This window comes from Sprattus sprattus (assembly GCF_963457725.1).
Source record: "Sprattus sprattus genome assembly, chromosome: 17".
NCBI lineage: Eukaryota > Metazoa > Chordata > Actinopteri > Clupeiformes > Clupeidae > Sprattus > Sprattus sprattus.
In genome coordinates this window covers 25555921-25581525 of record NC_137915.1, presented here as the reverse complement: position 1 = coordinate 25581525, position 25605 = coordinate 25555921, and the positions used below count along the sequence as shown (strand labels likewise).

Here is a 25605-nt window from a genome sequence, read left to right as displayed (position 1 = left end):
AATTGCGAAAGAACCACATATGCCATTAATTTGCCCGACATGTAACCAGAATAAACTATTACGTGCATGTTTGGCTTTAAATGGCTGCTTGACAAATTAATTTATAAGCAATGTAAATTAATTTATAAGCAATTCATTTATAAGCAAACTAAACATTAAAACGCATGCTGCGAGAGGTCTACTGTTACTGTATATTTGTTACTGTATGAGGTCCTCCTACACTCCAAGTGGTGCTGTATCGCTTTTATGATTCTGCCTGTGCACGGCTTATCACCACTCTCTACTGTTACCTTTGACGCATTAGGACATGACGGGATTGTAACGCTCGCCAGAAACGGTCACTCTGTGATGAATGATCTCTCTTATTGACTTCGGGCAGGTAGGAGCAATAAGCTTCCAGTTAAGACTAGTGGGATTTGTAAGGATCTTCTTGACACGGCGTTTATTTTTTTTTTCGTTTGATCGAAATATAGAGCATGCGTGCATATTTGTTTCAGATAAAGCATTTCTCCTCTCATGACTTTCATTTTGTAGCCTTTACCCAATGTCCGGTAAAGTTGAGGTGATTTACCATCTCGCCGATTTTGCGAGTTTGATGGCAATTGGACATGATGAAAAAAGAACCACCGTCTCGATTTCGACAGTCCTAGAATTCAAGGAAGTATGACATGCAAATTGTACACATCAGTTCTGTCATTGCGCATACACACGCCCATTTTTCAGCTTGTAAATCTCGAATTTGGGGATAATACAAGTGCAGTGACGATGGTAAAATAATAGGCCTCCATGGCGCTATTCTAATTTCAGAGAAATGCTGCATATAAAAGTGTAAGATGCAGGTGACAGGTTACTGTCATGGGTACAGTATGCTACAGTCTGTAGCCATATTTCGCCTAGTGCTTCTTTATGGTAACTTGTCAAGGCTATGTCAAATTCTATTTCGCGTTTAAATAATCCAAGCCTATTTATGATATTTTAAGATGTTACGTATCTGCATGTTTTGAATCATATTGTCCCTGTTTGGCATACCCTTTGATTAAAAATATATATAAAAATGACATACGATATTACCTACTCGTCTGAAAAGGTGCATGCAGAAAATGATCTCTGACGTTTTTAAGACTCGACATTAATTCATCGTATCGTTGTGGTGAAGCTTTAGCTTTATAGCGATTCGTTTTGCGTGTTGTGGCCTACAACTTCCTGATGGATAGTTATCTCAGGCACAGTATGAACTGGAATGTTCAGTTGACACAGTTAATGGCATAGCTACTTAACCTACTTGTTAATGCAACAGGATAAATATGACATATTTAGGATGTAGACTGTCGGCTTATCAAAGCAGAATGGGTCGTTGGGAAGCCATATTTGTCAACAGTAGGTTATTCATTTTACCAATTGTAGCCGGTTTCTTGCATTTTGTTTTTGTATTGTACCTTTTTTGCAGGCTGATTAAAGGCCATGCGTGAACACTTTTTGATAGATCCATAGTCACTCTTTAGGTGGATCGTCTAGCAATCCCATAATTTAATCACTCAGATATCCTAATAGAGTCTTTATTTGTTAGTCATTTAAATGCCATACAGTTAGTTACCTTTGCCGTGTTAAAATCTGGTCAATAAGTTGAGGGGCTCTAGCCATTGACTGGCATTAGCTATTGATGTGTTGGCTGCATTATATAGTAGATATAAAAGGCTAGTCTACACTGTGATATGCCGATAATAAGCCGGTAATGAACCACGTATAGTCTAAATGTTTCTAATTTCAGGCTACTAGATTTCAGTGTAAAAGGCCGTAAGCGTTTTCGAATGTAGCCTACATATAAATTAAGTTTGTTCTGCAAAGGTGTTATTTATTGACGAGAATCACAGAAGATGGTTTCTTCTTCTTTTTTAACGCAAAGCGCTGAGTAGCCCACAGCAAAACTACTGCTGGATTCGTTTGCAAATAAACTCTTTTGCGCTCCATGCACCTTTACCTTGTCTTTATATAACCCCACTACCTAGGCCTACTGGTGTAGCTATTCAGTCTTTTCACACAGCCTACCTTGTGCTTCAATCCTGTAACAAGGATTGCTGTACAAGGATGCTTTGGCCCGGTGTGATTTTCAGTCTTTTCACACAGCCTACTTTGTGCTTCAATCCTGTAACAAGGATTGCTGTACAAGGATACTTTGGCCCGGTGTGATTTTTGTGTCACTTCCTGGGCCGAGTTGGAGGAATTCTTGAATGCAGTTTATTGTTTATTGAACACCACAGAGATAACAGGCTCATATATCCTATTTCAGAGAGTTAAATTCAAAGTCTCCCGTCGAGCATTCTCCCAAGACGTATTATAAACATTTAGCGATTATTTGGCCTTGTTGAAAGGGAACAGATGACAGTGGCAATCCAAATGATTTCTACAAGTTTTACGCTGTACCTTACACTGGCTGTGTCATGGTGGCTCAAAGCCAGTTTCATTGACTGCAGCTGAAATGTTCTGTTGAAGGCAAAAAGAGATAATGGATTTTAGCTGTTCAATCTTACAGGAGTGAATGATACTTTAATTAGTTTGGCATTGGGGCTGATTCAGCGTGTTCTTCATTCTTTTTAGTTGTTTAAAATGATTGCTTAGGCCTACAGTACATCTTTGTGCCATAATGCAGTCTTTCAGACATTTCTTATTTAATGCGAGGCTCTCTTGAAATACTGGGTAACGATATAGATATATGGTTACAGTATGTATTATTGTATCGGGACTCCTAGTGAAACTTTGAAGTTAATAACGGATTGCGATGTAGAAGTACATATTGTTAAGCCATATGGGCTGGTCTCTCCAAACATTTTGATTATGGTCGCTTTCACTAGAGATATCTAAAGCAGCAGAATGCTCTTACCGTTTTTGCAGAGTATCACCAAATTACACCACTTACCAAGCTAGTGGGCTTTTATCAGTGCCAACTGGGCTGTCTGATGTTTTTTTTTTTAGCTAATACGATCTCTTGTTTACACAGCAACATAATGCCTCTTTAACAGACCTGCATGCAGTTGATCCATGCAGGATCCAGAGCAATTCAGTAATCATTCTGCACTAATTTGGTGGAAAGTTCATTTGAACAGCTCAGCAATTAGTATGTTTTTTGTGCTTTTATATAAGGAAGGAAACACACATTTGTAACTCATATTTGAATATTGGCACAATTAAGTTACACTTCCTTTGTATGACACCAGGATCCTCTTGTGAATTACTCTGGGAAGTGAAAAGATAAGGATAACAGGCTTAGATGCAGCATCAAAACAAATCCCTGCACATGGAGCTTCATAATTGAAAGCAGAGCATGTCAACTATTAGAACAAGGGCACTATGGTTTGTAAAACTCTTTGCTTTTGTACTCCTTTGTTTTTGCAGCCTCCTGTTACCAGACCCACAAGAGAGATGGACAGGGAGCCCAAGAGACTCTCTGAAACTGAAAACAGAGGGAGCCCAGCTGAGAGTCCAACTGTAAACCCCTCTAACCAGCCCAAAGTTAGCAACCTCCCCAAGCAGGCCAATGGCAGCAGTCTCTCCATTCAGGCCAAGACCAACAACCCTCCCAGCCTGACCAATGGGAACAACCTCCTCAGACAGCCCAGTGGTAAAATCCATCCCAGCCAGGCCAATGGCAACCAGAGCAGCACTTCAGATCACACACCCATCACCACCTTCCACACGACCCCCACTCCTACTGACCGGAAGGTTGTCCAGGTAACTGAGATCCGCCCATCTCCACTCACACATGCACTTTCCTTACAGTTCAAAGCACCTTTCACACCACTACTCGGTAGCTCTCCTAGTGGACCTCCACCTCCTATCAGTCAGTCTATCACAACCTCCATCCCCAATGTCTCACGTATTGCGTCTCACCTTCACTCTGACCCTTAGTCCCTGCTGTGGGTCGCCCCTTCTCTGTACTGTGAAATCTGCTGTGATACTTGGCCCCCGTTAGGTGATCCACCAGACCAGTCGTCAGCCAAGAGGGTCGGCTGCTCAGTTGCTGCATCAGATGTATACAGTCCAGCAGCAGCAGCAGAAACAGCAGCAGCAGCAACATGGCCTGCTTCATGCAGCCGCTCAACAACAACAACAACAGCAGCAGCAGAAACGGCAAAGCCATCTGCCAGCCGTGCAGCAGGTGCAGAATGCCAGGAAATCATTGAATCTGCCCCGTCCAATCAGTGCTGAGATGTGCAACTGTCCTGTATTCTGCATTTCCACCTTCCCATGTGTGATATCAGTGCCTGCATGTTGTAATTAACTGCTTCTTTTACTTCTGCTATTCTTTGGCTGCAAGAGTTGCAGGAAATGCTTCGCTGAGCATCACCTTGCATGCATTTGGGCTGCATGTTTTGGTGTCTTTGAGTTATTCCTTTGATCTGGCATGCTCACATCTACCTGAGTCTTGCCACAGTGTGAACCATGATCAAATATATTTTGTAGTGTGTCTACACTGAGTGTGTGCTTGCAATTTAACTTGTGAATGTCTTTCCATTTCAGGTCAGAATGTTCGGGGACAAAATGTCATCTTCGTCATCAACCAGCGAAGGAACACCGGTGCCTTCACCACAGCAGTCCTCCAAACCGGTATGGCTTTCCTCTAAAGAGTGGAACAAAGATGACACAAATGTTTGCTGGGATATCTGACACCAGTTACCTTAAACACATACACTTTCACATAGTGGTTTTGTAACTGAAAACAAGAAGTCCCTCCTCTTGATTTATAGCTTCAAATACCTTGGTCAGAAAATAGGGACATTTTACTATTGTAACCTTTAATAAATAGTTAGTAGCTTCTGCCACATGTGCTGTTGTATGCGAGTATTGTTTAGGCTATGCTCTGACAAGCATGATTAGATATTATTAGATTAGACATTAGATGTACATATTGTATGGGAATATCACAAGAACTGTCCTTACGTCTTCTCTCATTCTAACCTGCTCTATTTCTCTGATTTCTAGGTCATGTCATCCAGTTCTCCTGGGTCTACACACATGGTTCAAGCTTCCCAGAGTCCTATCCCGGTGACTGCTCACCAAAGGATATCCCAGCATGCTCTGCTACTGGGGAAGAGCCCCTGCACCAGTCAAGCCCAAATGCTCTTGAGGGCTCAAATGGTACAGGAACTCTACCAGTTCCTCTTCTGAGATATCATATTGTCATGTTCTTGCGCCATTGTGTGAGACCTTTGATACAGTCTCAGTTATGTCGATATTATTGGACAGAGCATAAAAGGCCGTTTACTTCCTTGTTTCAGTTCGTTTCCTCCCTCTCAGAGATCTTGCTTTTCTGTTTTAGTCACATGTCAACAGTGCAGTCAAAATGTTACAGAAACATTTAGAGGTGCTCCCAAGAAGCATTGTGAATAGTCATGTATCCCAGGAAGCCAGACCAAATGTTTTTCTTCACCTGATAATATCTTCCTCCTTTTGAGCAAATCAACCACATCTTCGTGGTTTGCTTGCATGCATCTTCTCTTTGCACACTTCACTCTATAACTTCACTCTGTCTTCTGTACCTGTCTGTTTCTGTGCTGCCATTCTCCTTGGGCTAGCAGCTGATCTTAACCTCTGCAGTGCGGCCTGAGCTGCCTGTCCTGTCCTCTTCCTCTTCTCGATTTTCCTCCTCACAGGTGAGCTGTTGGTGGAGTGTGTGTGATTTGACTGAGAATGTAGTTCGGCTTTGGGCAGGACTTAATAGTCAGGATGTGTTAGAGAGGAACTGTATTTAGGGATGTGCCATTCTGCACTGTACTCAAGGAGTATTCTGCTTAAAGAGCGACTCGGGTAGTGACGTCTGTCCCTTCCCCCTCTTGTTGTCTGTAGCTCCAGAGCCTGACCCTGCGTCCACCTCCGCCAGGAACCTTGACAATCCCGCCAAATCTCCCGCTGAAGGCCTCGGCCACAGTCCCGCCGTCAGCCGTGCCTCGCCTGAGGGCCCCTATCGTCCCCCTGAGGCTCAGCCAGACCCCTTCCTGTCATGGAAGAGAGGCATGTAAAGTTGGGGATAGCAGCCCTACCTCTCCCCAAGCAGGTGCAAAGACACCACCTGTGCGCCACCTCACCGTACCGCCTCCATGTACGTTACTGGACCTCTGCACACTTACGCCATTAATTATACGCTGTAAACATGGTTGATAATGTTTTATGTTAAAGACAAAGACATTTTCTCATTTGAATGTTAATAAATAAAGTGGTACCATGTATAGGTAGGATTTCGTTGTATAGTACAACATAAATATATCCATTTCGTTTTCACAATAATGCATTGCTTTCTCATTTCAGCCTTGTACAGCCCAATCCAATCCCACGCATTGGCCAAGCACAAAGCCAGCAGCCCCGGCAGCCTTAAACGCTCTCACAGTCTGATGACTTCCCAGCATCCAGCCAGTATCCAGAACCACACCCCACCAAGCAGTCCCCAGGGTCCCACACCAAAGAAGCCCTTACCAGAGTTACTGCGCTGCCCATCCACCCAGAGCCTGCTCACTCAAGCAGCGTCCTCCTTCTCCGCCTCCAGCCCTTATACCACCACAGAGAGAACCCAGACCACAAGCGCCACTCATGCCACCTCCCCGACTTTAGCCTTACCCCTGGGGAGCACAAACCCCACGTCAGAGCGCTCACTCTTAGCCTCAAAACAGCTATTGAAGATCGCTCTGTCCTCAGCCTCTGTTCAGCTGGCCAGCAGCCAGTCCAAGATGGCTGCCATCACGCCATCTCGAGATTACATCCAGTCCAAGCCACTATCCCCCATGTTTTCCCGACCGGTCAAACTAGACTGCCAAGGCCACTCACCGCAGAGAAGCTTGAGCCAACCACTCAACCAGCTTTCCCCCACGTCCACTCAGATCCCTTCAGTCTCAACAACCACACCAAAAATCCCTTCCCCACTCCCTTCACCTCAGAGACCCTGCCTGCCCTCCCCAATTCTCCCCCCTGGACTTCCCAGCCCCCTCCAGAAACCTCCCAAATCACCTGTGGCATTATGCAACCAAACACCTCCCATCGAGAGGGTGCCAAAGGAGCAAAAGAACGTGCCAGGGATGGAGGGGAAGGGAACACACACGGTAGAGGAGAGACTGACGCCTGTGGGCCAGCCTTTGAAGACAACCATACTAGACAAAGCTGCCACTTTGACAATGAACCCACAGACTCTGAGCTCTGCGCCCGCAGAAAAAGCTTTAGACTTCACTTTAGTAAGTTTAATCTTCCTGATGTTTGCTTAAATTATCATGGCTTGCTTCTATCTAGAAAATGTACTGTGTAATCAAGTTAGCTGGACATGTTCTTTTTTTATTTAATTTTTTATGTCTATTGACTGGTGTTTTGTCTGGTTTTGAAGTCTGAGGCACCTTGCTCAGGAGAATCCCAGGGCAAAGCACCTATAAAGAGTATACAGAAGACCCTTCCACCACCTACAGCATCACCTCCAGCACTTGTGCATCCTGGAGACCATTGCGAGGACCTCTCCACTCAATCAGACAATCACTCAGGTACATGCATTTCATATATTTTAGGCTTATGCACTTGCGTGTTTGCTCTTATGCACTAAAGTAAAGTCTATTTGCCTGGTCCTCAATGCAGTTCTCTCCACTGGGTTTGCAGCTGTCTCCAGTCTCTCGTCAGATTTGTCACCCATCCAGTCCTCTGTGGTCCCACCATCAGAAGACACCCTGGTACCCAGTGGCTCTCCCTCACCCTTCACACCCCTGCTTGGACAGAACCCCAGTCCTTCCCCCTTATCCAGCCCCACCACAGTACCAGAGAACCAGGAGAAACCAGGAGCCACAAAGCCGATCATTCTAACTCACCTGGTTGATGGCTTCATAATTCAAGAAGGACTCCAGCCTTTCCCGGTGTGGTTCCATTTAAAATAACGATTGATTCTCTGATTAAATACGTTTTCATAACCTTTTCTGAATGCATACAATCACTAAAGAGCCACCCCTATCCACTGGCTAGTCATATGTGACTGACCTCGGTTCTTCATCTCCTCAGGTGAATCGGTCATCCCTGATGGTCAAACAGTCGGAACAAGGGCCTGATAGTGCCACGAATGGACTGAAAGATCCAGAACCTTTCGACTGCACGGACTCAATGGAACCAGCAGAGAATTCCTCTGACACAGATGCAGATGTTTGGCCACATGACAGTGAGTAAAGTATAGGCAGATGAGTAGGCTAGTCTGGCTCGCTTGTATAAAATAAGTTTACAAGTATTAAAATCCTGACACAGAGGATTACAGTAGATGTTTATTCATCTCTGTCACAATCACACTGAAAATGAAAATATTTCTTATAAAGTATCACAGGTGTTATACAGTGTAGGTGCTAGATTCCAAACTCTAGTGTGAGCATAGCTAAAGTAAATGGTAATTGGTACCCTACCATTGTACCAGAAAAATTAAATGTAGTACACATCAGAAGAAAGGTGTGTTCTTGTGGGTTGTCCATGTCCATTTTAGGACTCCACCTTCGGATATTTTAGGGTGAGCATTTCCAGTAAAGCTGTCTTTTACGCTGTCTATCCCCCCTGCCTGCTCTTCTCCCCTCCTCCTTTTCTGTCTCTTGCCCCCCAACCCTCCATAGATGGGGTTGAAGAGGGCCAGCCGGTGATGATCCAGTGTGAGCTCTGCAAAAGAGATGGCCCCTCTCACTCGTTCGTCCGCTCCAAACGCTTCTGCTCCAGCTCCTGTGCCAGGCGGTAAGGCACACGCTAGAACCACTATGATGACAAGGACTTGTGCAATAGGCTTTGTGTGCTTTGGATTTGTACCTGTCGTGAGAGAACATAGCATTGTAAAGCCCCCCAATCTCACACCTGGGCTAATTACAGCCCTATGTTGAGTAAGGGCAGAATAGGACAGGGCTCAGTTGTGTCACAGGCATGTCTATGTAACAGCATCCATAAGTGAAAGCCACAGAGCAAGCTGCACTCAGACATGCACCCTAACGCATGCACTCATCTAGTGCACTTAAGTACATTTTAAGTGGCGTTCAAGTACATTTTGTGCACAGTAGAACATCAGAAAGAAAAGGAAATGGGTCAGCCAGCGACGTGATCTTCAAAGGGTATAGACTGTGGCACTGCTGTGGCGTGTGTGTCTAGGTGTCCTTTCCTTTTGTGCATGCATGCATGAACGCACACATTCACACAGTAACTAACAGGATGTGGTCAGAGATTCTCGACATCAGGGGCTCACCAGGTAGTGATCTCGGTGCCTCTTCATTCTTGAGCCTGTTCAAAAGGAGCACAACTGCATGTACAACCTAAAAGCCTCACAATAACTGTCAAATAGTAACAATCACACCTCTCCCCACCCTTTTCCTGTCTTTTTTGCTCTTGTTTTTCACAGGTTTAGTCAAAACAAGCGGTTCCGTCCTGTTAGGCGCAGTGGGAGTCAGGATGGTCAGCGCAGCCCGGGACTCAAAGCAGCAGAGTCCACCTATGAGGTCAGTCTTGGGTAACACTTTGGTCCTCTAATGTATTGGCATGTTATGGTTGTGATCATGAGCACGGAGCTAGAAAGGGCATCTATATATCTGAGAAAGTCTGTCTTGGATACTGACTTGTGCCCTGCATTCTCAGCTTTTCAGTTAAGTATACTCCATCAAACTGCTGTCCCCTAGTGTTTTTAGGATCATAGAGTAACCTGATCACATAGATCTAGATATGCATTATTGGTGTTTTGGTTTTAGCGTTTAGATTTGTGTTAAGTGTGTTTTAGAAAAGCTCTTAACAATCAGTTGGCAGCTCTACCATCCTCACAGCAGCCTTTTCTCCAGCGACTCCTCTGTGTCTCATTCCTTAGGGTCAGTCGGGCACTACTGAACAATGGAGAGTCCAGCCGCCCACAGGGGACGAGGAGGAGGCCGCTGCCCCCATGAAGACTCGCCTGCGCCGGCACACGGAGCTGGAGCGCGAGCGGGAGACCAAGACCAGGGACACGTCCGAGGAGGAGGCTATGAGAGACCCACTGTCTCCCGAGGACCCAGCCACCTCCCCAGACCAGTCCTCACGACCCAGGCCTGCAGAGTGGACCGTGGACCAAGTGTGGGAATTCATATCCAGTTTGCCAGGTGGGTTAGCGATCAGTGCAGCACTGAACCAGTTTGTCTCCCACCGCCCAGCTAATAAGCCAAACCAAACCAGTAAGAAACCAGTGGGAGCCTCAAATGGGTCGACACTTAAGCAGGCCTTGCAATGACCTACATGAACAAGAGATAGATAAGGATCTCGTATGAGCTACAGCACGTTGAGCCTGTTTGAGTTTGTCCACTCAGCATGTAAACATACACATTTCCTCATTTGTTCTTAGGCTGTCAGGAGATTGCGGAGTCCTTCCGAGCGCAGGAGATTGACGGGCAGGCCCTGCTCCTGCTGACAGAGGATCACCTGATGAGTGCAATGAACGTCAAGCTGGGGCCCGCGCTCAAGATCTGCGCCCGCATCAACTCACTGAAGGAGCACTGAGAGGCGGGGGGAGGAGGAGAGAAAGAGAGAGGGATGAAGCCAGGGGCAGAAAGGAGAGAAAAGATTAGGAGACAGATGTGAAATTTCATACAGCGAGAAAATCCCATATATCCCAGAGCACTTGCCAATAGAACAGAGCCATTTTGTACACTTTCAAATTGAGAGATTGAGTTGAATTCGTCAGAGACAAATTATTGTATGTGTGTTTACAAAAAAATCAACCGTTAGACGCAAAAATGAAATTACCTGTGTATTTAGCATCTGTGTGGAAGCATGATAGCAATACTTGGTCAGTATCTGTTCACATATACAAAATCTACACAGTCATAGTAGGAGGGATTTTTGTGTCTACTTTTTGTATGGGGTCTTATAAGGGTTGTTTTTTATATTTTGGACTGAGAAGAATGGACCATTCCCTGTGTTACATAGCAACAGCTGAGGTGAAAGGCAGTGGTTAGTTGAAAGCATGTCCCCTTTCGAGATCTTTTCTTATTGTACTGTATATATGTACATGTCATAACATTGCAGTGTTTTTTGTGTGTACAAAGTTCCAATTGTTTTAAGAAGGATTTGTAATATTTAATATATTTGTTTTTGAGGCTGTGGAAGGTACAACACATGCGTGTATATGGGTGTTTTACAGGGGAAAGATTAACAATACTGTGTTAAGATTAGACAAAATGAATTTTATTAATCATTTATACTGTGCAAACCAAGCCTAAGATGTTATTGGATTTTAAACACTTTTAAAGGCATATAAGCTTGAAAAGTTTTGTTTTCTGAAAACAGGGCACAGGCGATGGTGTCCCCTGAGACCTTAAAGCAGTCATTTTACCAACGCCTAACCGATGAGGCATTTTATAGTGTAGTATCATGTCAGAGGGTGTTTGTCATAGTCACATTACCTTTTCCGTGCCACTTTAAGTATTTAATTAAACAGACATTTTGTTACCTATGATCATACTGTGGGTATTTATGAGACATTTACTGTGTTCACCGTTTTTAGTTTGGTATTTATAGATTTCCCTAAATACTAACAGGGCATTCAACATGAGGTGTGTGCAGTGCGACATTATAGAAAAGGACATGTTTGGAAATGGTATTTCCAGTAGCCCTCGTTAGCATTCAATCTCTGGACTGAGTCATCAAGTTTATGGCCTGGCACCCTAATTCATACCACCCCTTATAAGATATTTTGCACAAGATTAAACGTGCATATAATACGTGTGACATCAGGAAAATCGTATTTACATGAGCCTTATTTGGTCGCATACATTATTATTATGGACGTTGCAGATTAGGTTTAGTGTGACTGACTGTGGACCACCAGATGGCAGTCGTGTACAAAACGTTTAACTTCGACGAATTCTTGTTTACTTTAGGGGAAATGTAAAATGTAATTACATACAATTAACGTATACTGTTCATGTATAAAGGGTGGGCAGTCTCCGATTGCTTTCTGTGAAATACAGTAACAGAATATTGTTTACGCGGCATTGTAATTCATTACAGTGTAGGTTACTTTTGAAAGTATATGGGGTTATAGGAAGGGGGGGCATTGACAAAATGTTTTAGATTATCTGCATTGTTCTGATAGGCTGAAACTTTGCTGGTTTGAGTCGTAAGCTTTTATGAACTACCCCTCCCCCTCCCCCTTACATGGGCTTTCATAATTCAGTCCAGAAGCTGACCATAACGCATTTGCCCTAGGCTAAAGGAGGTTCGAGGTCTATTTGAAAATATGAATACAAATTAGCCCGTGGTTGATCAGGTTGACATTTTTTAAAGAATTGGGAACTTTTTTTGATTTAGGCCTGAAGCCCTTATTCCCAGGATAAATATTTTTGTAAGAACTTAAAAAAAGAATTTCTTCAGCTTTTTTTTGAAGGATTGAGAAGCATTTTAAAGAATTCAAGGATTTATCCTTTGTGAAGCATTTCTACAGTATGTCTCAGAGCTGTCGGTTGTTCTGTGGATGTATGCTGAGTTTTATTGGTTGGATTGGACTTATAATTGCCACAGCCACTAACGATTGGGTCATAACCTGCAAGTATGGCATGCACACTTGCAAGAAGATGGATGAACTAGGTACCAAAGGGTTGTGGGCTGAATGTGTGGTTTCTACCGCCCTTTACCACTGCACAGCTTTGAACCAAATACTGGCCTTACCTGGTAAGATTACAGAACCTGATAAAACATTGCTTTCTGTAAAAGAAAATGTGAGCGAAGTATTTGAAAATGATGAACAATTCTTATAGGCTAATGATAGATTCATAAAAGATTATTTACTTAAATCTATTCGTATCTTGTCAAACTTAATAACTAATAGCATTGAATTGTAAAATGTTTTATGCCCAGTAAAATCCTTTGCTATATATTTTTAAAGTAACTTTGTTCTCTCAGGTTATATTCAGACGTCCCGAGCGCTAATGGTAGCAGCATGCATTGCGGGCTTCCCATCCTTGGCGCTGGTCATGATGGCCCTGCCGTGCGTCAAGCTGGCTAATGAGTCTGACGGTGCCAAGCATAAACGCGCAATTCTCGGAGGCATCTTAATTCTGTTAATGTGTGAGTCGCTCTCAGCCGTTGCCACACTTTTCCATTTTGAAATCCTGATGATAAAATGAAGATCAAGGTTAGATTTCAAAAAGACAGACTGGCCAAGTCATCTGTCACATAACAGACTTAGCGGTACTATTGGTCAGGATGCAGACGGCCCTTCTTTTTCCTATCAGAGGGTCTTTCAACGCTTAACCGCTGGCCTTAACTGGGGTTGTAGAAGGGGTAACACCCATCAGTTTTCCAGGACTTCCTACTTCCTGTCACAGTGAAAGAGTTCTCCCATTAATGACAACCTACAGCTGCAGAGTATTTCCTCCCAAAAAACATCTAAGGATAATAGAGTCAAGGATAATATCCTTGGGATGTTTTTGCGATGACATTTGGAAGAATTAAATGTGATTGGAATCCAACATCTCAGATCACGTTTTTTTTTAGTAGCCTATAATACGAATGTTACATCAGCATATCTGATAATCTCATTCCATCTTTTGTCAACAAAGATATAATATAGGCCTTTGAATGTACTAGGGATGCTTTTATGTGTAAAGTAATCACTGAACAATGCCCACAACACATCTATTGCCTGCTAATTCGTTCTTGTCTTGAAAACTTTGTGAGTATGATATGAGCTGATCGTTGTCTTCTGTGTCTCTCAGCCCTGTGTGGAATGGTGTCAACTGTGTGGTTCCCCATTGGGGCGCACCACGAGGAGCACCTCATGTCCTTCGGCCTCTCCCTGTACTCTGGCTGGGTGGGCTCAGCCCTCTGCTTCCTCGGCGGGGCGATGATGGCCTGCTGCTCCGGTGGAGGGGCCCAACCCCAGCAGCACCACAACCGCTTCTACTACTCCAAGCAGAGCGGCGCGGCCAACTCCATGCCACCGGCGGCCAACCACGCCAAGAATGCCCATGTGTGAGAAGGAGAAAAACAAAGAGAGAAGAAGGAGGGACGCCTCTTGGCATCGAAACAGAGCAGCATCTTACACCAGAGGAAAATCACACAACAAGCCAATTCTGACCTTCATCCAAAGAAGACGAGAGAGACGAGGGATGTTCACGAGTTTCCAGATCTCCACGGACATGACTTGTAAATATGGACTACTACATGGAGTTTATGTTTGTTAGTTTATGTTAGGTTAGTTTTTGACCTTTTATATTTCTACTCATATGAAAATACATTATTACTCTCTAGATTTGATGGTACCTGTATGATTTTGTGTTTTTTAGAGAAGCCTACATTTATGCATGAGCACCACACCCTTTCATGCTTTCAAATGGCTTGTCATACGGCTACACTGTCATGCAGGAAATGACTGGAACAAGGCAGGGACGCATCCCTGTCCCCCAGTAGAATTCAAAACTCTTCACCCAGTGTCGATCGGTGTGCAGATGAGTCGTACGTCAGAGAGACAGGAAACCACACACACACACACACACACACACACAAACGCGCACACACACACACACACACACGCACACACACACACACACACACACACACGCACACAAACACACGCAGACACACACACACACGCTGTCCAGGTGGCTCCTCCAGGGTTTTTTCCTGGGCAGCTCTGCACTCTTTCCTGCTCACAGTCCCTCAGGAAATCTGTATCTCACTTTGAAACACACACACACACACACACACACACACACACACACACACACACACACACACACACACACACACACACACACACACGAAAGCACAAACCACATGATTGCGTGAGTCACAGATATGCATTGCGCAGACAATAGTGCTTTCCTCCGCTGATTTCTCTTTGTAGTTTGGAGATCTGAGGAACCTGATACTGAACGTGCACGCTTCTCCTGACTGACGTGTCTCTCCCCCACAAGTGTCACGTAGTATGATTTTAAAAGGGATTACCGGAATTTAATGTATTGGAATTGTGTTTAATAAGCATGACTAATCTCCTGATCTAAGGGATTCATGACTACAATGCTGTCTGTAATCTCTCGTTTTGAAAACATCCAACAACCCTCAAATTACCAGTTTATGACAACATGTAATGGCTCCAAGACTAAAGTTTGTGTTTAATAAAATATACTCATTTTATTTATAATGCCATATATAGTACGAAACAGTTCACATACCTTTGAATATAATCGAGATACATTAAACAATATGCATTGTGTCAGTGATGAAATGTAAACAGTTTTGACAATGAAGAACAGAGAAGCACACAAGAACACTTATCAAACCCATCTTATCACATCATTTTGGACATTTTGAAAAGAATTCCATACTTGCCACAGAATCTACTTCTAAGGGTTTTTCTGTGAAATGACATGTAGCTGATCCAAAGATGGCTGTAGGTTTGCATTGTGGTGAGCTGTGAGGCTTCTTGTAACAGAAAACTTGACAAACAATCAATTCATCTTGAGATTGTATTTGAAAGCTATATTTCTGTATACATTTCCATACATTAGTTTACAGAAAACAAATAAAAACATTAATCTTTTTCACTGCTCTTCAGATTGATTTTGTTGCATTTTATGTATATTTTTGGCCACTATTACAAAAGTGGCTGTCCTTGGTTTCCGTAAAGGGAGGCTATGAATTTTGGTCAGAGTTGTTCAAAGTAGCTGAATGCTTCATGCTTTGCCTGAAATACTACTTCTATTAAAAATATGACCAAAACTTGCATGGCAAATGTTCTGCACATGGACTGTTGAATTTACTGTGAATAGGATTTCAATAATGTGGACATCTGCAAATAATCATAGCAGCACAAAGATACCAAATAACACATTTGACAAACATCTGGTCCTTAGAAGAGTTTACAATATTATATTTTATTTGTGAATGAAAAATGAGCCTTTAAATTACACAAAGAAAGGCACTGTTTCATAGTTCAGAGTTTTGTCCTTTCGTATGCTGTTTTAATATAATCTATAACTTGTAATTTGTAAATCTAATATCTTTAAGATTCCAGGGGAATAATAGATAATTCAGGGTGTAGTCAAATACAATAACAACACCCTTTCACTCTTTTTCAGCCATACACCACAAAACAAGCAGCATCAAAAGGAAAATAAAAAAACACATTGCAAACAGTAACTGCACACAGACAACAACAGACAACAACGGCCCCTTGTCACTCACTCAGGTAAATACTCCTCATCATCATCATCATCATCTACCAGCTCCTCAAAACCCTTCCTGGTCCGGCCTCTGCTTTTTGTCTTGCCAGTGGTCCTGTGGCCGTCTGCTCCAGGCTGTTGTTGGTACTGGTACTGATGCTGTTGCTGGTACTGATGCTCTTCCTGGTATTGGTTCTGGTCCTGATCGCCCTTATCCTCACCTCCCCAGCCCTGATACGGGCCCTCGTCTGTGTCACAGTGAGGCTGGGGCTCGTCCTCCACAGTGAAGCTGTCATCCACTCCAGCATCATAGCGCTGGTAGGTACTGGCATGGGCCTCTTCCTCCTGGGCAAACAGCTCCAGAGAGCTCTTCCACATTCCATAGCCAAAGTAGATCAGCAGACCTGTTAGGAAGCACTTAAGTTAAATATTCACCTAAAACTTCCAGAAACATTTAAATCTTGAAAATTGAAAAAAAACATTGCTGTCCTTGCAAGTCCTTGCTGGATGACTTTTGACTTTAAATGTAGTAAACTGAGGATATGTTTTGAATGCAGCAAAGCAATTTAAAGCAAATATAATTCCCGCCTGGAATATATATATTTGTAAAGCATATGAGAGCTGCATACCCAAAAAGCACCACACAGCGAACCGCACCCAGGTGATGCTGGAGAGTTTGAGCATCAGGTAGATGTTGACCAACATGGCAGCCAAAGGGACGAAGGGCACACATGGCGCCATGTACGGGAGCTTCTTGGGGCTCTCAGGCTGCCGAAGGATGATAACCACCAGGGCGACTATCTTAAAGACGATGACCACAACCAACGGCACTAGGGCCCAACGGGCACCACCAGTCTCCCGATCTAGGCCGTAAATGACAATGGACCAGAGAAGGAAAGTGAGGACGAAGAGCAGAAGGACGCAGCGGGTGACTGTGCGACCTGTGGCCGGCGTGGGCCTGTCGCTGGAGTCAGGCAGGCCCAGACGCATCCGAAGAGTATAGTAGTGGGGACCCAGCACCCTCTTCAGCAGGGTGGTGGGTGCACTATCCACCTGCTCCGCCTCTATGCTCTTCTCGCTCAGGCCGTAGCCCGAGCTGTCAGACTGGTACCCCAAGGGGTCGGAGCCATCAATCAGCCTCTCGTCATTTCCCTTGCCCGGCAGGATCTTATTTTCCGTGCTGTCGTGGTCCTGAGTGCCCTGGTATGCCTCCTGCTCGCACTCGGCCAGCACCCCCTCCTTCCTAATTTTGCCCACGCCATCGCCGTCCTCCCCTGAAAGGTAGCCCCCGTGGCCATCGAAGCCTGGCTCGGGCTGGTAGCGCAGCAGCAGCACACACACGGACACCAGGGTGTAGGCCAGCAGGGTGCCTATGGACATCATCTCTATCAGGTCCCTCAGGCTGACCAGCAGAGAGAGGAGCGCAGCCAGGGAGCCCGACACCACACACGCCACCACTGGGGTCTCTGTGTAGGGGCTCACGTGGGCCAGGAACCTGAGGGGGAAGAGCAGCAGGGAGTGGAGGGTGTGAAGTACCAGGCAGAGGACTGTTCTCAAATGGATAATGCTCATCTTTACATAAAGGGACGTGTGTGTATTAAGTTGTGAATTAATACATGATCTAGTACTCAAATTAAATATTCCATGAATACCGAATAGATAATAAAGATACAAATAGATACAAATACAAAGACACTCACACACACACACACACACACACACACGCACACACCACACACACTGCACATACATACATATCCCGCATATGTAAATAATCCATATTCACCTGAAGAGGAGGCCGTCCCCAGCCATGGCATAGATGACCCGTGGCATTGGGAACAAAGAGCCCAGAAGACTGACGGTGAGACCTGCGATGGCCCCTATGGCCACTACATACTTCCCTGCCATGAAGCCATGAATAGCAAACATCTCCATCAGAGGGGCGTCACCATCAATCAGGTTATAAGGCACCATTAGTGTCAGGATAACACTAACCTAAATAAACAACATTAAACATACCAGCGTCAGGATAACACTAAACCTAAATAAACAAAACATTAAACATACCAGCGTCAGGATAACACTAGACCTAAATAAACAACATTAAACATACCAGCGTCAGGATAACACTAAACCTAAATAAACAGAACATTAAACATACTGCATGTCACAGCATTTTTGACAGTGAGGACAACTACATGACAGAGTCTAAAAAATTGACATGTTTTATCAGACACGCTCTCACAGCCATTACTCATTTTAAAACTGTTACTTTGAGGGACCTGTCTTGCACTGGAAAATCAGATAGAAGAAAAAATGCTCCTTCAGTGGAAACATGCAGGTAGTATCAATATTTAAAGAGTCTACAGCTAGCGGAGCCTCAGGTCTCAACATTGAAACCTTAGAAACCGTAAACAACCGCCACATGAAAGGACGAGAACTATTGCTCCCGATTGGATGCCAAATAATTCACCAGCAGCTACTCACAAAACCAAGCTTTAGTTTCATAAAACATATACACATGTAGAGAATGTAAAAAACAATGTCAGACAGTGCTCTTTTACCATGTTGTATTCATAGCCAAGTAGACAGCAGAGTTCAAATCTATGTACAGAAACAGCTATGTATATGTATGTGTATGTGTATGTGTATGTGTATGTGTATGTGTATGTGTATGTGTATGTGTATGTGTATGTGTATGTGTATGTGTATGTGTATGTGTATGTGTATGTGTATGTGTATGTGTATGTGTATGTGTATAGGGATAAGGACATATTTCTGGCTGTTGCTTGTTGATGTAATCAGTAGTAGGTGACGGGGCAGGGAGTCATGGCCACTCACAGAGACGTAGGCAGTGAGGCAGGTGATGAGGGAGGCGGTAATGGCGTAGGGGATTGACGTGTTGGGACTCTTCGCCTCCTCCCCCGTGGTGGCGATGATGTCAAACCCAATAAATGCGTAGAAACAAGTGGCAGCTCCCTGCATGACCTGTTGTGACCCCGCAGTGAGTCAGCGGGGGGAAGAGAAGCGGGTAGAAGTGACATTAAACAAGCGACAAACATCTAAAGGTCTCAAGGCATTATGTAAGTGTCCTTTAGTCAGAGCCGTGATGTTCGAAATTTGACAAGCACACAGAGACATTTAAAGACATGTGGGCGTTGAGAACATTCTCTTACCCCTGACCAGCCGTAGGGTAAAAATCTGCCCCCTTCCCAATTCGCCCCACTGATGAAGAAGAGCCCCGCGATCACCATGAAGACCCACACCACCAGGTTGACCACGTTGAGCACGTTGTTCAAGGTCACAGAGTTCTTCACACCGAAAGACACAACCACCGTCACCAGCAGGGCGATGATTAGAGCCAGCAGGTCTGGATAGGACTCCTCTCCCTTACCTGTTTTTAACGAGAAAGTCATCAAGTCATTGTTTACTTTTTAGTTAGTTACATTACCATTTCATTGCGGTTGTGAATGTGTGCATATGTTTACTGGTCTGTACTAGTGAATCATCATATTGGCCTATTATTAATAATTAACAACCATTCAATGAATGTAACTGCCATACAACGATGTAAAGTTAACTGCTTTATTTAAACATGCCCCAAAATTCCATCAAAATCTTCAATGCTCAATATGAAAAATACCCCATGTAGTTCAAAAAGTGTGGCACTACTACAAACATTACAAAATCAGAAGTATAAGAGCAGCTCTTCAGCACAACATCAATACACCCTCAACAATCCATGTGAGCGCTCACCCAGGCCGTTGAGAGTGCCAAGGTGGTTGATCATGAAGCGACTGATGGTGTGATTGGCCAAGGAGTCAAACATGCTGCTGAGAGCACTAGCACCTGCTGCTGTGCCAATCAAGTATTCCAATATGAGGTTCCAGCCAATGAAGAAGGCCACAAACTCCCCCACAGTCACATAGCTGTAGGTGTAGGCAGAGCCTGTTGTCTTGGGCACGCGCACGCCAAACTCTGCATAGCACACCCCTATGTGGGAAAGCACCAGAAGAGAGAATTATAATGAGATCTTTCATTCAAATGAAATATTTCCTTTCTGAAGTACATTCAGTCCAAGTACATTTTTTTATATTAAAGACTATCTTTCAAAATAACACCTACTCTGAATCATCTTTAGTTAGATCAATGAAGAGGATCAGTGACATGAGTACAGTTGCCAGGAGACCCCCTGGGTGTCAATACAGTTGGGAACAATTTAGAGAGTTATAATATCTGTGCCTGTTTTTATAAGGTCACTAATATTTCAGATGACTTCAGAACTGACTCAGTGTGACAGTGTGATACATGAGCAACAATTACAAACTATGTTGGAATTATGAAAATATGAAAGGACAAATGTATGCAGTATGTTATGCAAATCCTTTCGTCCGTATGACTGAACATTCAGTGTTTGTGGCCATGTTTGAGAGCTGACCCTGTGGGAGGGTCTTACCGGACAGAATGGAAGCCACTGCAGCGATGATGAAAGACAAGATGACGCCAGGGCCGGCCATCTCCTTAGCAACAAGCCCCGCTACCACATACATGCCCGTGCCAACACAGCTGCCCACACCAAGCGACACCAGGTCCACTGTGGTGAGCACCCGGGCCAGCCTGGTGCCGTGCAGGTCTGCCGCACCCTCCTGCATGGACCCCACGGGCTTGGTGCGCAGCATGCGCGAGTGGAGGCCGTACCAGGAGGATTCCCACTCCACCTGCCGCGGGTCCAGCTTGGCAAACATTGCATTCATTGCATTCATCTTCCCGCTTCGGTTAGTTCAGGCTGGTGTTTGATTTGGACTTTAGTTCCTCTGGATTGGAGAAGTGGTTCAGGGAGCGATCCGGAACTCTGCCTCTGTTTCTGTTCTTCCTTTGGAAGCTGGGTTTGTTCTGTATCCAACCCCAAACCAGGCTCCCGTGGTCTCTCTCTCTCTCTCTCTCTCTCTCTCTCTCTCTCTCTCTCTCTCTCTCTCTCTCTCGATCTCTTTCTCTCTCTCTCTCTCTCTCTCTCTCTCACTCTCTCAGAGAGGGTCCATCAGTATTTCCTTCCACATGGCTCTACAGGTAAAGTGGGCGGCTCTGATATGCTGTAGAAGAAAAGACAAACAGTTGAGGAGGAAAGACAAAGCACAGATGCTCTTGCTAAATTACCCACTGCAAAAAAGCACATTCAGAATACTAAGATGATTTCTTCAATTGCCTATCAGACCTCTGGATTGCCTTATTTGCTTTGATTAGCACACAGTGGTGAAGTTAAAATATTATCCAACACGTGCACACAAGAATATGCATGATGGCATAACAATAAACAAAGGCAATTAAAAGGCTATTAATGCAGCAATTATGAATACAACGTGTTGCTATGGTGCGACGCCTCATTAGATTCACAGACGAGCAGATGGGCACTGCAAGCAGTGTGGTCCTTCATGAATGAAACGCCACACAGGAAAACCATCCACAGTGATGGAACCATGAAGACGCCAGTTTATGGATTTCAAAACAGTTCACAGGAAAGCTATTCTCTCCCGCACGTGCCCCTGCATACATATTATGCAGTTAGAAGTGACAAGCTACCTATGAGAGAAAAATTAGCTCAGTCACAACAACAGATTCTAAATGTCATCCAGAGTCTATAAACCCTCAGTGTCACAACCCTAAACCCTCAGTATGACAGCCAGCCTATCACAGCCCTAAACCCCCTAAGTATCACAGCCAGCCTATCACAACCCTTAACCCTCAGTATCACACCCAGCCTATCACAACCCTTAACCCTCAGTATCACACCCAGCCTATCACAACCCTTAACCCTCAGTATCACACCCAGCCTATCACAACCCTTAACCCTCAGTATCACAGCCAGCCTATCACAACCCTTAACCCTCAGTATCACACCCAGCCTATCACAACCCTTAACCCTCAGTGTCACAGCCAGCCTATCACAGCCCTTAACCCTCAGTATCACAGCCTTTCTGTTTCCTGCCTGTCTAGTGAGAAGAGTTTTTTTTCTTTTTTCTGCTTTCCATCTCCACCCATCACAGTCCAATCTTCCTCAATCTGCCCTTCATCAGCACAGCTCTGCACACCTCTCTCACTGTCAACCGGCTAACAGCATCAACCCATCTTTATCTTTTCCACTCCAGCACTCAAATGTGTTACTCTCTCCCACTCTCCCTCTCTTTCTCTTTCTCCCTCCCTCTCTTTCTCTCTCCAACCCTCCCTCTCTCTCGCTCTCTCCCTACCTCTCTCTCTCTCCCTCTCTCTCTCCCTCCCTCTCTCTCTCTCTCCCTCTCTCTCTCCCTCCCTACCACCCTCCCTCCCCCCTCTCTCTCACCCTCTCTCTCTCCCTCCCTTCCTCTCTCATTCTCTCTCTCTCTCCATCTCTCCCTCTCTCTCTCTCTCTCAAAACAGATCCAGTTGTTGACTGATCTCAGATGGAGGAGTGTGCTCAGGAGTGGAGCCACCATCATGGTCTGCAGTAACTCCCTCTGCTTCTGGTCTGTCTATGTTAGCAGGCTTTGACACAGGACAGGCCAGGCCCTCACTGTGGCCTCACTGGCATACTGGCATCAGTGCCCTGCACCTCACTGTGGCCTCACTGGCATACTGGCATCAGTGCCCTGCACCTCACTGTGGCCTCACTGGCATACTGGCATCAGTGCCCTGCATCTCACTGTGACCTTATTGTGGCCTCACTGGCATACTGGTTTCAGTGCCCTGCGCCTCACTGTGGCCTCACTGGCATACTGGCATCAGTGCCCTGCACCTCACTGTGACCTCACTGGCATACTGGCATCAGTGCCCTGCGCCTCACTGTGACCTTATTGTGGTCTCACTGGCATACTGGCATCAGTGCCCTGCGCCTCACTGTGGCCTCACTGGCATACTGGCATCAGTGCCCTGCACCTCACTGTGACCTCACTGGCATACTGGCATCAGTGCCCTGCATCTCACTGTGGCCTCACTGGCATACTGGTTTCAGTGCCCTGCACCTCACTGTGTCCTCACTGGTATACTGGCATCAGTGCCCTGCATCTCACTGTGGCCTCACTGGCATACTGGCATCAGTGCCCTGCGCCTCACTGTGACTTTATTGTGGTCTCACTGGCATACTGGCATCAGTGCCCTGCACCTCACTGTGGCCTCACTGGCATACTGGCATCAGTGCCCTGCACCTCACTGTGGCCTCACTGGCATACTGGCATCAGTGCCCTGCACCTCACTGTGGCCTCACTGGCATACTGGCATCAGTGCCCTGCACCTCACTGTGACCTTATTGTGGTCTCACTGGCATACTGGCATAAGTGCCCTGCACCTCACTGTGGCCTCACTGGCATACTGGTTTCAGTGCCCTGCACCTCACTGTGGCCTCACTGGCATACTGGTTTCAGTGCCCTGCACCTCACTGTGGCCTCACTGGCATACTGGCATCAGTGCCCTGCACCTCACTGTGGCCTCACTGGCATACTGGCATCAGTGCCCTGCATCTCACTGTGGCCTCACTGGCATACTGGCATCAGCGCCCTGCACCTCACTGTGGACTCACTGGCATACTGGCATCAGCGCCCTGCTGAGAGACTGCCGTGTTTTACTCAGTCACATGTGTGAGCAAAAGAGGGGGGCTGCATCCCCCACCATCGCTAACAGGAGAGGCAGAGAGAGAGGTGAAGTAGTCAGCGCTATAGTCAAGTGTCATTGCCACAGCAAGTCATTTTCTTCTTAGAGAAGTTGTAATTACAGTAATCAGCTCTCTCAGTCTCTGATTCGATGACCTGCCCATTTCTCAGCTCCTTGTGACTGAAGTTTCATGGTGCTGAGTGTCCAAAGGCTTTATTCACACGCATTCTAAAAGGCTTCTGTGTACAAAATTACATTTCAGAAAGATCTTAATTTGGACAAAGAATGGGGCCATCTTATACCCCATAGGTATCAGACACAGGCCTATTGTGTGGCAAAGACCCCCTGATTTTCATGACAATGGCGAGGATATTTAGTTGGAGGGAGGCTCTGTTCTGGGCATTGATACAGCTGATCTACTTGCTCACACGCGAGTTGTTTGTGGAGATGATTCATAAGGCCTTGGCTGATGAGGGGCTATTTGATTAGGTTTAGGTCTTTTATGCACGTACAAAGCTTTGACGTCACGGCCGGGGTCCACAGGGAGAGCGTGGGCGATGGAGGGCAGGGGAGGGGCGGCAGGAGGAGGTTTAGATCTTGCAGACAGCGGAGAGGAGGTGAGTCAACCGTCCCTCACCTCCAGCAGAGCACGCCTGCCTGCTGAAAAGCCCTCATGTCATCAGAGCTCACACACAACAAAAGGCAGCTGCTGCTGCTGAGCTTACAAGCCACCAAGGTCAGTATTACTGAACACACTGCTGTCAGCGCATAGTGTCTCTCCACTGCTTATGGCCAGTACAGAACCGAGGGGCGAAACATTAATTGGGACGGATGACATTTTCATTCAAAATGTTGCTGCATCTACAGTTTGGTAGTGGCAGTGAAGGTTATGGTCATGATCAAAATGACTGTGTTGAAGGTGAGCCTGGTAATGTTACGAGACACCTCTCGGCTCAGGTGACCCACACACAATGTGCCTTTATACGTATAGAACTGACTAACTGCCAGTACTGAAACCCAACCTTTCAAATGGAGTCAGCAAAACCACATTCTTAAGGTTTGGTACCTTTCAACACATAGTGAAAACAGAGCCATATATTTTGGACACAGTTCTGATTGCAGCCCAGATGTCTCCTGTGGTTGCGTGAAGCATTAGCTCTTAGAACTGATGGACGAACTGGAGCAATTCCAAAAGCAAAGAGCTCAGGGATCCTCGGTAATAAGCAGCACATATCCACTCCTCCCTCTCTCCTGTGAGCACCCAACGCCCCTCAGGACATCACAAGGTCATATGCTGCCTAAAGTTAGAAGGATGCGTCAGCATGAGTTCCATGCTGTAATCTAAGCGAGATCTCAGTGCTGAACGAACAGCAAGAGTAGCAAGTAACAGGTGAGAAGTCAATTATCCAAGCAGTTCACCAATACATCATATATGAAGCTGATCATTGCCATTAATCGAATCCACCGGCTCATGCACATAAATGTACACACACACACACACACATACACACACACACACACACACACATGCCAAACATCGATGTCTATGTAATAAATGTACATGCTTTACTGCACAGCCCATATCCTTGACGGATTCGAAGATGCATTACAGATTGTATAACATCTGATGGATTGCAGAGCTGTAAAGTGAACAGAAACATCCGATTTCAATTTTTCGGTGTTTGATTTATAAATGCAATGTGATGGAACAACAACAAGGGTAGCCTACAATGCACCAGTCCTTCTAAAGTATAAGCTACGTTTTGGTAGCCTTGTATATGTCTGCAAGCGAGCCACTCTCCACTTGCCACTTGTTTATTTCAGTACCGCG

At 45.2% G+C, this 25605-nt stretch overlaps 3 protein-coding genes across 6 annotated transcripts; 2 read left to right on the top strand and 1 right to left on the bottom strand.

The window, feature by feature from the left end:
* The first annotated feature begins 348 nt into the window (after positions 1-348).
* Positions 349-11417, top strand: LOC308377915 (polyhomeotic homolog 3). 4 transcript variants are annotated; one of them, XM_080854692.1, is made up of 16 exons: positions 349-379; positions 535-661; positions 3391-3726; positions 3968-4153; positions 4516-4602; positions 4978-5133; positions 5571-5648; positions 5842-6094; positions 6301-7214; positions 7361-7511; positions 7624-7874; positions 8017-8170; positions 8607-8721; positions 9374-9470; positions 9830-10097; positions 10337-11417. In XM_080854692.1, exons 2-16 carry the CDS (start codon positions 545-547, stop codon positions 10489-10491), a joined length of 3318 nt encoding a protein of 1105 aa, XP_080710818.1. In that variant the 5' UTR covers positions 349-379; positions 535-544; the 3' UTR covers positions 10492-11417. The 4 variants fall into 4 exon arrangements, with proteins under 4 accessions (XP_080710818.1, XP_080710819.1, XP_080710817.1 ...); XM_080854693.1 differs by lacking the exon at positions 349-379 and having other exon boundaries at positions 409-661; positions 5574-5648; XM_080854691.1 differs by lacking the exon at positions 349-379 and having other exon boundaries at positions 409-661.
* A 1020-nt stretch (positions 11418-12437) lies between these two features.
* Positions 12438-13969, top strand: cldn11b (claudin 11b; the record flags this gene model as incomplete). Its single annotated transcript, XM_080854697.1, has 3 exons — positions 12438-12663; positions 12895-13059; positions 13710-13969. 3 exons carry the CDS (start codon positions 12438-12440, stop codon positions 13967-13969), a joined length of 651 nt encoding a protein of 216 aa, XP_080710823.1.
* A 2206-nt stretch (positions 13970-16175) lies between these two features.
* On the bottom strand, positions 16176-20911 carry slc7a14b (solute carrier family 7 member 14b; the record flags this gene model as incomplete). Its single annotated transcript, XM_080855512.1, has 7 exons — positions 16176-16561; positions 16787-17652; positions 17944-18152; positions 18999-19145; positions 19334-19551; positions 19914-20150; positions 20614-20911. The coding sequence occupies 7 exons, from the start codon at positions 20909-20911 to the stop codon at positions 16176-16178; spliced, it is 2361 nt and encodes a 786-aa protein (XP_080711638.1).
* Between the last annotated feature and the right edge of the window lie 4694 nt (positions 20912-25605).